Source organism: Brachycentrus maculatus, unplaced genomic scaffold (genome assembly GCF_059751285.1).
Source record: "Brachycentrus maculatus isolate JH-2025_06_01 unplaced genomic scaffold, ASM5975128v1 h1tg000166l, whole genome shotgun sequence".
NCBI classification, from domain to species: domain Eukaryota; kingdom Metazoa; phylum Arthropoda; class Insecta; order Trichoptera; family Brachycentridae; genus Brachycentrus; species Brachycentrus maculatus.
This window is the reverse complement of record NW_028280919.1, coordinates 64,621-81,238: the sequence shown is the minus strand read 5'-3', so window position 1 is coordinate 81,238 and position 16,618 is coordinate 64,621. Positions and strand designations below refer to the sequence as shown.

General features: G+C 31.5%; 1 protein-coding gene across 1 annotated transcript in view; it reads right to left on the bottom strand.

The window, feature by feature from the left end:
* LOC148308388 (gamma-aminobutyric acid receptor alpha-like) overlaps positions 1–16,618 on the bottom strand; it is a 72,170-nt gene that overhangs the window by 19,188 nt on the left and 36,364 nt on the right. Inside the window, exons 3-4 of the mRNA XM_088261713.1 lie at positions 4,386–4,597; positions 344–411 (exon numbers count right to left, since the gene is read on the bottom strand). Of these exons, the coding sequence (XP_088117839.1) occupies positions 344–411; positions 4,386–4,548 (231 nt within the window). The 5' untranslated portion in view covers positions 4,549–4,597. The remainder of the gene's footprint in view (positions 1–343; positions 412–4,385; positions 4,598–16,618) is intronic.

Here is a 16,618-nt window from a genome sequence, read left to right as displayed (position 1 = left end):
ATCTAATAATAATCTTTAATTTCTTTCAGACTCTTTTCATTCTTCATACATTCAGGCATCTCATAATACATTTTCAAACCCTTATACATCAAACAATTTTGCGACTCTATTATTTTTTTAAATAGCAGTCTTACTTTATCCTTATTTCTAGTAATATATTCATGACAATTAAAAAAAAAATTATCCATAAAATATTTTGGTACTTTATCGTTAAAAAAATTATGTATAAAAATCAGCATATTCAATTTTAATCTCATTTTTAAAGATAACCAGTTTAGTTCTTCTCTCATTTTTTCTATTTTATTATATTTAAAGATATGTTCATTCAATTCAGAGTACTTACCATATCCACTTCTGATATTGGTCCCATGCTTCTGACCATAATGTCGACTTCGATTATTGCTGGCGGCCCTAAAATAACAAATATTTACAATTTATTAACTTTCTGTTATAGTTATACCCGGGGGCCATGCCACGCTGTGGCTCAGTGTAGTGAAATCGAAATGAAAGAAAATACACAATAAAGCACACGTTTCTAATACGTTTTATTTTGCAATACTTTCGAAGAGTTTTAATCTTAAAAATCTATAAAACAACAATGCAATTCAAAACATGAAAATCCTAATTCACAACAGTGTCAATAAGCACGCTGTCTGCCATTATTTATTTTTAGTATTGCGTTTAGTAGACAACCTTGTTGGCCTCCGTATTAAAGCATATAAATATTATATAGGTCAGCACGCTCGGCTACCGTATTGGAGGTCCGGAATCGATTCCCAGGGGGGTCAAATAAATAGAAGTGATTCTTTTACTCCAATATTATTCAATATAACCCTGGTAGTTGAAGCGGAGGGCTGATAATCTTTCTTTTACGTGTTAACGATCAAGATAATACTGCGTTTATATGATGCAGTGTCCTATGCATCATCGGGTGCGGATAAGGGTTTGAAAAAGACAACCTTACGACGAGAAGAGCCAATTCTAACAGCCTTCAGTGGCAATAAATGGAGGAACAAACACATAAGAATAGTAAGTAAAATGAAAATATACAAAACATGTGTTCGACCAATAGCCACTTATGGGATTGAGGCAAGAGCAGATACTTTCAGAACAAAATCTTGACTTCGAACCTCCGAGATAAAGACGCCCCGATCCATAACCGGAAAACACATTGCGAGACCGAGTAAGAAATACCGACATCCGGAGCATGTGTAAGACGGAGGATATCGTGAGGTGAGGACGACGACGAAGGCGATACTGGAATGAACATATAAACAGAATGTCAGAAGACAGATTTCCACGTATCGCCCTTCAAGGTAACCCTGAAGGACGCAGACCCCCAGGCAGACCTCCGAAAAGATGGAAAGACAGCTGGGAGTCAACATCCCAAGAGCGACATGCGGAGGCCCAAACAGATCCCTAGGATCTACAAAAAGAAGAAGAAGAAGCCTTTTAGCTCGATAGTTGTCATTATTGAAAATCAAGTTCTTTTCTCGCAAGCATAAACACGGTCTAGGGAGAGAGATGAAAGTATGTCGTGTAGTGGCGAACTAAGTCAGTGTTCCCTCGGGACTATCGCTTCCAGGATTGGTAAACAACCGATCGGGAATCATGACGGAGGAATACAGCGTCTGGAATAATACGTAGCTCTAGTGCACTTAGTTGTACGTGTATCCGCGCCTAGAGACGTCGGACTGATTGAAGTGTTGTTCTATAATCCGACCATTTTCTAATCAGCAAGTAAGAAAATTAACTAGAAATGAAAGTAAAAGAGATACAAGATGAAATGAAATAAAAATGTCAACGATTAACTATACGTATACCATTATACCATTATACGTACGTAAGTAATTTTAAAAAAAAAAGAAAAATTAAAATCTATAAAAAATGATTAAACCTTTAAAATTAAAATAAAATAAAAAAAAACATATAAGACTCACCCCTACCTAGACTCCATGCCAAGGAATATTTATTTTAATTTTTAATTTTAATTTTAATTTACGTTGTTTAATTTACTTTGTTTATAAAAAAATATAATTATTTTAAACGAACTCCCTCTCGAAACACAAGTATCTACTTTATTAGAGAGGTAGAAATGTTATATTTGAAATATATTGCATATTTACTAACTATTTTGTATTATTTAAATATGTATTTTGTAAAAAAAAAATCAATAAAAAAAACTATTATTACAACTAATGCGTATCTCTAAAATGATAAAGCTTAACGTATTTTTTTAAACCACGTTTTTTTTATTATTAAATATTTTTTAATTTTAATTTGTTTTTTTAATAAAAGTAAGAACTGACACTTTTGATGAATCATTGTCGATAAAATTAAGAAAGGTGTGTTGAGATGGTTTGGACATGTGGAACGTATGAGTGAGGAAAGAACGGTTAAACAAATTTATCAGGCGAATGCAGTTGGAAAAAGAAGCAGAGGAAGACTGAGGAAAACTTGGCACAATCAGGTATGTGAAATACTTGAAAGCGGCCGGATCAGGAGTCGTAATAATCGTCGGGTATATATGAGGAGATGCATGAATGTAGAAGAGGCGAAAAATGTTTGCAAAGACAGAGTGGGGTGGCGTTCAATTCTCTCTGCCTACCCCTGCGAGGAAGCGGCGTAATGATTAGTTGGTTAGTTAAAATTGACAAGGGTAGATTCATCCTTTCACTGGATGACTGACAAATAAAAAAATACTAATTAATAAAATAATTAAACATAAAAATTAATGATTGTTTATATATCACTTCCAACTTTTTGACACAACTACTTTTCATTTATTAATTACAAACAGTGATAATTACTAAACTACGTTTCCATATTAAGTATATGGTATTGTATGTATTGGTGCAGAAATTGAGTATATTATTGGAAACTTGTAATCAGATAGAAGCGGTTAGTATCAAATTCTAGAAAAATCGTATTTCGCACACAATTTGTTGGCAACATTTCCAAGAGCAGTCACTTTGCAATATTTGCGGTGCATTTGTCGTGTTTGTTTTGTGAAGACACGATACGTTCCCGGGGGATCTCAAATGTATAAGAGCAGGAAATGTACTGGCAGATCCGTTTAGAGAGATTCTAATGAGAATCGAAATGGGATCTTTCAAATACCACTTCGGTTTCTCAGCAAAATATAAAGTATAGATTTATGTTATAAAAGAAGAAGATTAGAATCTAGAAGAAGGGAATGTCGTCTGACTTGGGGAATGGAAATTTATTAATAAATACGATAATTGTTAAAATGTGTTAGACATTTTGTGTAGTTTTAAGTGTGTAAATGGTGCTATGGTGGTGAAGGGTGGTATTGTTTGCATCCTGTGGTAGTGATTGTCCTGACGAAGAGACGGGTACGTCTAAAAACCGGTAGACATAAAAATCTCGGTGAGTGATTTTATACTAATATTATCAACATTTTTGTAAAAAAATAAATAAGTACGGAAATTGTGATTCAGTAAGTCATCTATTTTATACGTGGATAAAGCAGGGTGACAGAGAGAATAGAACGCCTCTTCCACATTCATGCATCTTCTCATTCATTCACGCTGAGTATTCTGACTCGTGACCTGACCCCTTTTAAGCACCTATTTAAATTCTTGATCTTGCCAAGTCTTACTCGGGCTTCCTCTGCCTTTATTTGTTTAACTATCCTTTTTTTACTCATATCTCACCGTACCTTTCTTAGTTTCATCGCTGATGCTTATCTCAGCCTTGCATTCTTTCTTTATATCACCATTCGAACATGTCACTCACTCCTTTCAAGAACGTCATGAATAAAAAAAACTGAATTTTTCAGGAGAACGTTTTTAAAGTTTAAAAATATAACACGATACATTAAAAATAAATATCAAGCCACTTACTGAACTTTTTATTTTGCAACAGATCTTTTTAGGTAAAACCTGAAGGTTTTTATCCATTTGAAAAATATTTTGTATATTAAAAAAAATAATTAAACAATACCTTTTCTTCAAAATGCAAAAACAACATTTTCTGCCCTGTAGTGGGTAAATATTTATTTAAAAATAAGCCTCTTTTGCTGGGATAAAGTACATTTTCTGGGCATTCCGGAAACACGCACAACTGGAAATTGACGATTTTTGATTTATGACGTTCTTGAAAGGAGTGAGTGATGTATTATACAACGTTTTGCCACACATTCGTCCAAGAGAACGCATTTCAACTGCATTCAGTCTACTTACATCCTTCTTTTGCCAACTCCATGCTGTACTTCCATACATTAGAGTCGGAACCAGGACTCCGTTGTATACTGCACGTTTAGCTTTATCCAGTAAATGTACGTACTTAGCTTTATCCAGTAAATGTACGTACTTAGCTTTATCCAGTACGTACTTAAAAGAAGAAGAAACATTATAACTTACCTCCAAAGTCTGGTCTAACGCTGTTATCATATCCTCTCAGTAGCCCATCGAGCAGTTCTGATATATTCTTATGGTCGTTCATCTGAAGAGACGTCACGGCGGAAAGCAGAGCTGCGGTGGTAAGGAGTGTCGCTGCGCACTCCCAGCGTCCTGCGCCACGCATGTTAGGAGCCAGCGAATCAGATGGTTCCAAGAGTCATAAGTTTGAGAATCTGTGGAAAAACAAATACTTCAAAAATTGTCACTAAACCGTTTTGACGAAAAATAGAGTGACTTAGATGGATATAATTTTATGTTCAAAACACCAGTTATATAGAAAAATGATTTGTCATTAATTGGTCTTTTTTAAAAATATCTTCCTGCCTGTTTCTTATTTCTAATTCATTTTTTGTTTTTGGATTTTAACAATCTGTTGAGGTGTAGTATAAAAAATGCATGTAATTTCTGCTAAAATATTGCTGAAACGGCACTTTGGATTACATACCCAAACGAGTGCAAGCTGTAAAAACTTAATCATTAAAAAATTAAAAATAGAAAGTGTGAGACTAAGAAAAAACTTGGCATGATCAAGATGTGGTTAGAAATAGTGAGAGTGAAATCATTTTTAGAAAAAAAAAACTAAAAACACATTTGTTCTCTAAATCAGTTCCACCATCTTCTTTTCCCCAATTCATTCACAGTGAAGCGTCCTTGAGGTAGTATTTTACGAAAATGGCGATAAATAAATTATCCAAATTTAATATTATTTTTATAATAATATCAATATATTTATGGCGTCTTAACTTGAGATGACAACTCAAAGGTTTTTGTAAGTATTTTTAATAAAACTATACAATCTGTTTCACTTTGCGGAAAAATTCTGATAGAACTTCTCTCAGTCGCCAACGCTAACCTATTTAACTGAAAACACGTCAACAAGTTCCTCTAGTTTAATTTCTTTGCAATCGTCGACTTCAAAAAGTTCAGGATTAACCATCTTTTTGCCAACTTCCACGAGATTTACAGCGTTCAGGGCTTGAAGGGGTGCTTGATAGAATACTAGGTGGTTTAATTATCCCGAGTTTTGTATAACTTCCAAATCCAATCTACTTCACGCTGAATCTATTTTATGTGTACAAAAGGACTGTAAAGGTTTTTAATGAAAAAAATTGAACAACTAAAAGTATTTTTATGAAAATAATAATAATGAATACCATATTTTTTTAATGAATAATGTATATGTGGTAACTTTCTTATGACCAGGTCGTTTCTTCGCAGAGAAAATATAATACCACACCACTTTGTATTTGAAAGCAGTCTCACCTCTTCCACATTCACGCATCTCCTCATATACACCCATCGATTACTTTGACTCCTGACCCGACGGCAAGTATTTGAATAAAAATAATAATAAATTCGGATAAAGATATTTAATTTGCTGCTCAAAGATATTTATTTTGCTGCCAAAGATATTTTATTTGCTGCCCGAAACCATTAAAAATTCCAGTAGTGATCATGTCTTTAAGAACAGTGTCCATCGATGCTTGCTTCTCGTTGAAAGGGACAAGGTAGAAAGTGAATTAATTAAAGTCGAGGTGTATTTTTTTTTTGTAAAACCTTTATACTGTAAATTGTTATTGTATCTATTGTATGTAATGTAATGTATAATCTAATAATTAAAAATGAAAACAAATATTTTTTTATAAATGTGTAAGAATTTCGGCTAACACAGGCCATGCCTAAAGAGCCGTAATACTTGTAGTATAAAAAATGTATGTATCTATGAAATAAATAAAAATAAAAAAAATTAAAAAGCGCCATTTTCGTAAAATACTACCTCAAGGGCGCTTCGCTGTGAATGATTTGGGGGAAAAAAGATGGTGGAATTGATTTAGCAAACAAATGTGTGTTTAGTTTTTTTCTAAATATCATTTCACTCTCACTATTTCATCCTTATTTATATACGAGTTTATCATCTTTTATCAATTTAGTTCATTTGGTATTTTAATGGCAGATGATTTATTTCACTGCTGTAAAAGTTCGAAGAACGAAAATGACAATCTTACTATATGTATTATTATATTATAATGTATTAATTGATTTTTTAAAGGCATTTGATGTAAGTTGACTCATTTTTAATTTTTATTATTATTTTAATGATTTTCTTTAGATATTATTTTTTGACATCTCATCAAAGATGAAGAAGAATATGGAAGTCTGGGCATTTACGGGGCTTACGACCGTCATAGGCTGGTTTGAGTGATCACTTTACACACGTGTAACATTCACCAATTCTACCCATTATTGACAACCACACTACTCAAATTCTTGGAAGTTCTATATATATGAACCAATTTAGAAACCTTGTTTATGAATCACTAAAACTTCACTAGAGACATCTATTGGTGAGATGTAAAGAAGCTTTTTATTAAGCAGAAACTCTTATATTAGTATGTGAAAACTTAAACTCTTATATTATTATATTTTCTTTAGATTTAGGTTTTTGTATTAACAATTCTTAGTGAAACTACATTTCATATTATAAAATAACAACCATTTAATTTTTCCATACATATTTTATTTGACCAGTGAGTGGGTATTGTCGTTACTGACATTTTATTATTCGTTACCGACTTAGTCGCTTCGCCGATACCGACATTTTACCAATCATTACCATGTTAATCATGTCGGTAACGACGAAATCTGGTCACTAGTCAAATAAAACGTACGTGGAAAAAAACTGTAAAGTTGTTATTGTCCGCCTCCGTAGTGTAATGGTCAGCATGCTCGGCTACCGTTCTGGAGGTCCCGGGTTCGATTCCCAGGGGGTTTAATAAATATAAGTGATTTTTTCACTCTAATATTTATTCAATATTATACTGGACTGGTACCTGAAGTGGAGGGCTGATCACCTTTCCTTCATGTGAAATCGATCGAGATAACACTGCGTTTATATGAAGCAGTGCCCTATGCACTATTGGGGTGCGGTAAGGGATTTATTTATTATTAGTTGTTATTTTATTAACTGATTTCGCTTATCAAAGTTTGTTTTATCTGCACTAAGGGTTGATTGTATAGTAATGTTGACATAATTATGCACTAGGATAGGTTTATTGTCGGCTGCCATGCAAGTAGAGTTGAGTAATGCGTTTATTTGCATTCAAGATTTCAAACAATGTCGCTGTAATGCAGTTTCTGCGAGCGGGAAAAGATTCAAACCTTGTTAAATCCCCCTATTGTTAACAGTTGCAATGTAAGACGGTGTTAAATGCGACACAAGAGTCCTTTAAACAGGATTATCTCGCAGGGAACTTAAACTTTCGGATTTTTATTTTTTCTTAAAAGCGAAATAATATGTCAAAGTTTGTATTTACATCTTGGTTCCATATTTATTAACAAAACTATAAATGTCACCATATCAATAACTTCCAACAAAATTAATCATTTGCAATCAATTGCCATTTTTACGTGACTAACGTATTAAATGATGAAAATTTTATCGATAGTTGCCAAGGGACATAAGAGCCAAAAATAATTACGACACCTAATATTTTGATCTACTTTTTTTAGTAAAAAGGTGAAGTAAAAAGTTTTTAGTAAAAAGGTAAGTGAATTTTATAAAAATTAATCACATTTCAATGTTTTTTAATTTTAAAAATATATATTTGTGTTTTTATAATTTACACAAATATTTCGATTTCATACTATTTCTGTGAGCCTAAGCGGCCCATTATTAGAAAAAGGTATCAAATTTTGGTAGAGTGGGTTCGAACCGAGAAACTTTGCGCGACACTAACCACGGGACCACAACCCGACACAAACATTCATACACACAACTTTTATAATAAATTAGAATGGGTAACTTGATTAAGTTAGTTTAAGGTGGGATAATCAACAACCCGCAACATAATTATATTCAAACCCTGGTAACAATTAACGTAATTGAATTTTTAGTTTAAAATGCAGTTTTTGTATTGAAAAAATAAGTTTTTCTTCAAAATAAATACTACTCGTATATATGGTGTGGAAAAGAAAAGTATTATTTCAATAAACTATCTGTATAAATAAAAAAATCATGTGGTATTACGTGTGACAAGTGTTTTTACCTATGACAATTTAAAAAAAATTCAAACAGCTCGTGGCATTGCCATCTGTTGGACGTAACAGCAAAACACGCAATACTAAACATTACACAAAACGGACAGCGTGCTTCTCGACATGCTGTCACTTAGCATTTTCAATGTTTTGATTGGAATGATGTTTGATTAAAAAAAAATTCATTGATCAAAAATATAAGTGATTTTTCACTTTAACTAACATTTTAGCATTTACCTGAACACCTTTTCTTTGAGGTTTAGAAAAAAGTGGTTTGTGCACAAAAAAGAAAGACTTATTTCCTGGTTATGGGTATACATGTAACCAAGTTTGTGTAATGTGCCTGTCTAGAACGCCTCCTGTGAGTCTCGCAGTGCTAATTCGCTGTTGGGGGGGGGGGGGGGACGACGTAGTACGTAGACGGTATAATTCGATCAGGAGTATACGACGTATTTGCGCGCACTGCAGAACGTACAACTTTCGAGACGACTTCACTCACTCACTAGTTGACGTAGCATAACTTTCCAATTCACCGAATTGATCGACTTAGGGCCAATTGATTGGTTGGAAGATATTATATTATTGATTTTCCTCTTTGCAAGGTGTTAGTATATTTTGTATATAAATAATATTGAAGCGTTCGGTGACTTCGCTGAGTAACTAAAAGAATCAAGTTTGGTTCTTGTAAATTTTGGTTCTTTGAGTTTTTTTTCAAAGAGATATTTTGGTTTTTAATTAATGTTTTACTTAGTAAATAACACTATTTCTTAAAACTACTGTGACACGTGTTTCCATGCATTCCTCATCATTTTGCAAACACCGTATGTGAAGCTAGTTCCAAATTTTAGAGTTGGGTCCTTGGAACGTTGAAAGAATTGAAGGCCTCCCCCCTATTGTATATGTTCCCACTGATAAGAAGTAATAAAAAAAAGAAAAAAAAAAAAAAAAAAACAACAACCTTCAACGTCCCAAGGGCCCAACTCTAAAATTTGGAATTAGCTTCACATACGGTGTTTAATAATGATGCGGAATGCATCGAAACACGTGTCACAGTAGATTTTAAGAAATAGTGGTATTTACTACGTAAAACATTAGTGAAAAATGGATAGATTTTACCACAAAGTGACTGCCGAATCCATTTATGAGATATTTTGGGTTTCATTTATTGATTTTTGTAGTCACTTTGTGGTACGTACAAATATCATTTATTGATTAAATGAGTACGTAACATCTTTATTACCAAGATTCAATGATACATTTTAATACGTACTAATACCATTTAAATGAAATTATTTGAATAAATAAATATTTATAAATATGAATACGTAAAATCTGTATGATAGATTTTTAATGTTATATTCTAAAACGTACCTACCATTAAAACGATTTAATGAGTATGAAACATCTGTATGATAGAATTTCAATGATATATTATATTACGTGCTTATCCATTAAAATGATTTGAGTATGCAACATATGTATAATAGAGTTGTAATGATATTCTATATTACGTCCTTATACCATTTTTAAATGCTTTAATGAGTATGTAACACCCGTATACTAGAGTTTTCATGATATTTAATATTACATCCTTAATATGCTTTAATGAGTACCGTAGAACGGGGCTACTTGAACTTTGATGTGTTACTTGAGCCCAGTACAAAAAATATTTAAATCTGTATTTGGTCTACAATAAAGAACGTATCGACATAATTCATTGTTTTCCTGACAGGTGACACTGATTGTCACGATACTACGATCAATACCACGATCTAAATATTTTTTTGTACTGGGCTCAAGTAACACATCAAAGTTCAAGTAGCCCCGTTATACGGTATCCAAAATCAGTATTATAAAGTTTAAACGACACAAATAGGTACATGGTATTATAAACTATATGACATAATGCATGTTTTATAGTACATATATTATGTTTATAAGTACATATAATATGCTTAAATATGTATCATAGTTTGATCTCGGGTTTCGGTAGCTCGAGTAGATTATTCCAGTTGAGAGAGCTTATCCAGTGTTGCGTTATTTTGCAAGCTTTGCGTCCATATTTCGCTCACTCCTTTCGAGAACGTCATAAATAAAAAACTTGATTTTTCAGAAAAACGTTTTTAAAGTTTAAAAATATAATACATTGTTTTAAAAATATCAAGCCACTTATTGAACTTTTTACTGTGCAACAGATCTTTTTAAGTAAAACCTGAAGGTTTTTTCTCAATTTGAAAAATATTTACTTTATTTGAAAAAATGATTAAACAATACCTTTTCTTCAAAATGCAAAAACAACACTTTCTTTCCTGTAGCGGGTATATATTAAGTTAAAAAATATGCATCTTTTGCTGGGATATAGTGCATTTTCTGGGCATTCCGAAAACATGCACAACTGAAAATTGAAGATTTTTGATTTATGACGTTCTTGAAAGGAGTGAGCGATTTCACAAAACGCGTTTATTTCCTTCAAGTAGGAACAATATTTGAATGATATGAAATATTTTTATTATATTTCATACTCGCATGACATTTTTTGTCTAAGGTTATTTATAAATATGATAACGTTGGAAATCAACGTTCATATTTTTAAGTTTACTAATAAAAATAATAAACGATAGAATCAAATAATTTATTAAACAGTTCTGTATAGAATAAAATAAAAACAATATCGTTTTTTCCATATTTTTTTTGTTCGACCTGTGACCGGGTTTTGTCGTTACCGATGTAATCAGACTGGTCACGATTAATCAGTCTGATGATGACGGTAACGATGAAACCCGGTCACTGGTCTGATAAAATAAATGTGGAAAAACTATTAAGTTATTATTTTATTATATAAAATGCTGTTCCTCCAAGAAACTTCAGTACAATAAAAAAAAGTCTCTTAGTGAACGTTTTTTTATTCGAAATATTTTAATTATATATTTTTTTGTATACATCATTCAAAATAAAAGCTTTTAATGCACAATAATCAATGTTTAAAGAAACAAATCATTTGAGAATATTAGTATATCCTTATTTTCTTTTGATGGGATATCATTATTTTCTTTAAATGGTTCTGTAGAACCTTCATTATTTGGCGAAAAAAAGTAACAACATAAAAGCTTTTTCTCCTTCATGTCAAATTCATTTCATGCATTTACCCTCCTCGCTTTATCCATTCATTGCCAAGTTGACGAAATATCCATGTTTCATTAAAGAATATTAAGTAAACATATTGATACTTTTTTGAGTAAAATAAATTTCACAAAAATAAAATAAGTTAAATCAATATACGTTAACAACAGTATTGCTGGATTTAAAATAATATATTCAAGTAATGAAAACGGAACTGGAAAAGCAAAAAAAAAACATTGCTAAGCACTTCATTCGTCACCTGAATGCAGAACTATCCTATATCGCATACAAGTTAGTTTCGTTTTTATTCATGTACTAATTTTTTAATATTTGATTATATTCACTAAAGTTTAAAATATCTGAGAGTTTTTTAATTTTTTTTTTCTCATTTATAGATTCATTAGATTTTTGCAAATCCAGACTCTCGCAGACACTCATTTTTCGTAGCTCCAAAATTGTTTAATTCATTCCACAAAGACTATATGTTAGACATTAATTACCTAAGTTTGTTTCGATTTAAAATTTAGCTTAAATTATATTAAAAAAAAAATTATGTGCCTCCTTCCTTTAAACGCATAACTCATATAGTACGTATTTGCAAACTTTTTTCATTTTTATGTTTTTGATTTTTTTATTTCTGTTAAAATCAAATATTTGTAGTTTAAACTAGCACTTTTAATCAAATTTTATTTCTTTTAATATCTATTTCTGTCTTGCCAGCGCCCTTTATTATAACCTTAAATATAATATATACACACACACAGGCCATGCCTTTGTGTGATCTTTTTTTGTGATGTATATTTTTTATATTTTTTGTACTTGTAATTATTATATATTGTGCAATGCAAAAGATTTTAAAATAAAGATTTAAACAAGAATTCCGTAGTAAAATGTAAAAATACATATGCAAACATTGATTTGTAGTAATTGCATTGCCAATAATTTTATACCCCCTTTAGGAAAGGGTGTGATTCCGGAATGTACCAATGTAATATCTGGGGAATGGCAATTATACTCTCAGATATTATTTATGTGGTATCACTTTCATCTGATATCTGAATCGAACATATTTTTATAACTAACCAACTAACTAACCATCAAGCCGCTTTCGGCAGCGATAGGCAGAGAGAATAGAATCCCACCACATTCAGTCTTTGCAAACCTTCTTCGCCTCTTCTACTTTCATGGATCTTCTCATATTATACATACCAAATAAATACTTGTAACGCCCCTATTTTAAGATGATTGTCTGCAGGTAAGATAGTAATGAAAGGGATGTTAAGTGTGAAAAATATATCACAGACACCCAGACTAATTGAAAAAAAATCTTTCTTGAATTCGTTTTGCAATTGGCGGGAATTGAACCCGCGCCGCTTGAATATAATGATAATAGTGCCCAATGCACTATTAGGTGTGGATAAGGCTTGAGAGAAGGTTCTTTTTGATTGTTTTTATATAATTTTTTTATCCCTGTTCTCTTTATATTTCGAAATTATTTCCGAAAAGGGTGTTATCATCCTGTGATTTATAATCAGACCCGAGATTGTATTTTCCGTGCATATGTGACGTCACACACAGCTTGTCCTTCCCTTAGTTTGAATATTCAAGGTTCAAAAGGAATGTAAAAAGGTGAAAAAAATATTAATATGAAAGTGTGGAACAAGCGCCCCGGATTATAAAATGGCACAAAGAGACGGGATGAAGACCACTCGCGGGAAAAGGGGAACGGTGCGGGTATTATTAGAACAAAATTCGAGACCCTTACGAGACGGTACTTTAACCTTTAGCCACCCAGTGGTCCTTTACGGGACCGCGGATTTGCGTCGTCAAAGGCCCACCGGTCCCATGTAGGACCGGTGATTGTGATGCATTTCGCAATTGGATTACACTGATTTATGACAATAGTATTCAAAATATGAATATCAGCTTAAGTGAATGGTGCACTGAAATCACTTATAGCAAATAAAAACCTATCAGCGGAAGCTAAACTGGCAGTGCACAACACAGTGGAGTCCTGGTTCCAACTCTATTGTATGGAATGAAACATGGAGTTGGCAAAAGAAGGACGAAAGTAAACTGAATGCAGTCGAAATGAGATCTCTCAGAAGAATGTGCGACAAAACGATGTATGATAGATGTGCGAATAGTGAAATAAGGAAGGAATGCAAAACTAAGATAAGCACTATCGATAAAATTAAGAAAGGTGTGTTGAGATGGTTTGGACATGTAGAACGAATGAGTGACGAAAGAACGGTAAAACAAATTTATGAGGCGAACGCAAGTGGAAAAAAGAGCAGAGGAAGACCGAGAAAAACATGGCACGATCAGGTATGCCAAATACTTAAAAGTGGTCAGGTTAGGAGTCGTAACAATCGGCGGGTATGTATGAGGAGATGCATGAACGTGGAAGAGGCGAAGAATGTTTGCAAAGACAGAGTGGTGTGGCGTTCTATTCTCTCTGCCTACCCCCGCGGGGATGCCGCGTGATGGTTAGTTAGTTAGTTAGTTAGTTTTAGCTTACGTAAATAATGCCTTTGAGATATCGATCCGACATTTAATTTTAGTCATGATAATATTAGTAATATTAGTGTTAATATCTGCATTACTAAGTTGAATCTCGGGAGATGCGTTGTGTTTTATTAGGCGGACCGTAATATAACAAAGCTGCTTTATTACAGCCGTAATAGAATCGTAAAGTCTGTGTTTGAATGCAAAAATGTGAAATAGGTCTATGCATTGACAAATGTTTTCAATTGTTGGGTAATGTATCCAAATTTAACATGATTATTGGATTGAATTCTACTTTTATTTACAAATATATGATAATGTATTAATAAAATGAAACGCGTCACATATTTTCATATATATGTAAATAAAAGTAGAATATAATCTGATAACCGTGTTTAATTTTGAATATATTACCCAACAATTCAAATCGGAGTTCTACCAACTGTCTGCAGTTACATTCAATACATAAATGTTTTCAAATTTGTCACACGATTTTTTTGAAAGGTTGACTATTTTTTTTAATTTAATTTTTTTATTCTTTTTATTTATATCATTACACATTGGAGCTTCAATGTGTAATGATATAAAATGTGAAAAATTACGAATGAATTTGTAAATTATAAACAATCTTTTATTTTGATAATGCTTTTTATTTAACGTATAGAGGATGACTAATTTTAGAGATACATATAATTAATTATATTTTACTCGTAATTTTTAAATCAAACTCAGATTTTTTAAGTCTACTATTGTATTTTATTAAAAAAACAAATAAACAATTGACAATTTTTTTCGCCTCGTTATGGCATTTTCAGACGAATGTCATCAATGTTAGTTATGGCATTTTCAAATATCCGTTTGAAAATGCCATAACGAGGCGAAAAAAATTGTTACAATATTAATTTTTATGTGTTTTTTAAAAATAAAATATGTTTTAGTAGACTCAAAAAACCCTTATTGCACGCGGCGCATGAGCGGCTAAAGGTTAATGAAAAAATCTCGTCAAGTATAAAAGAACGGTCCGGAGCCAATTTCATTATTCTCGCGCAACCTCGTAATAAAATAATTAATAAAAAATGTACAGGAGAGATGCTCAGACTGAAAGGATATCTAATATTGGAGGAAGAATTTAGATTCTAACCTTGTTTACGTCTCGGCGGTTGTTTCAGTAACGTTTAAGTGAAAAGCATAACAATTTCATGCTTTTCATATTAAAATTAGGGGAAAAAGTTTATATTTATTTTGGTATCTTTTTCAATAATGAAAGGATATGGAATATCGGTTATGGACATGGCTAACGACTTGTTATTGCCTGACTCTATTTATATATATATATATATATATATATATATATATATATATATATATATATATATATATATATATATATATATATATATATATATATATATATGTATATATATATATATTTATATATATAAATATATATATATATTTATATATATATATATATATATATAATATATATATATATATATATATATATATATATATATATATATATATATATATATATATATATATATATATATATATATATATATATATATATATATATATATATATATATATATATATATATATATATATATATATATATAAATATATAAATATAAATATATATAGGCTGAGATAAGTATAACCGATAAAATGAAAAAAAAATGTGTTAAGAGGGTTTGGGCATGTGAATCAAATGAGTGATTTACGAGACAAATGTGGTTATTAAAATTATCCATATTTATTAATATTATTATTACAAATGTATTTTAAGATCATTGATCAAGTATTTCAAATATTTGAAAGTGATCAGGTCAGTAGTCGAAATCTTATTGACGGGATTGTATGAGGAGATGCATTAACTTGGAAGAGGCGAGGAATGTTTGCAAACATTTGATTGGCGTGGCGTTCTATCATCTCTGCCTACCGCTGCGGAGAAGCAGCCTGAGGATGAGTTAGTTTCAAGATAAATCAGCTCACTGGTGTATATAATTCTAATACTAATGTTAATAATTTAATAAGATTTAAATTGATAACTTTGAAGACTGTACCTACTTTTTAAGTCTTTGTCAACTCACAGTAATAAGTTGCATGAAAAATGGATTAAAAGGTTAGGATAAGAATTTTTAAGTTGATTATTCTCAAAATAAACTTCATCTTTGTTTTAAATCATTTAAAGACATTGGAACAAAACAGGTCCAACAAAAATATTGTACACTTTTTATTATTTACATTATTATTATTTTTTTAATTAAAATTTTTACTCAGTAAATACCACTATTTCTTAAAATCTACCGTGACACGTGGTTTGATGCATTCCGCATCATTTTCAAACACCGTAACGGTTTTGAAAATGATGCATATGATAAACAATTACGGTGTTTGAATAAAACAACACCGTATGAAAATAATGCGGAATGCATCGAAACACGTGTCACAGTAGATTTTAAGAAATATTGGTATTTACTAAGTAAATGTTTTAACTAAAAATGGATAAGTTTAACCACAAAATG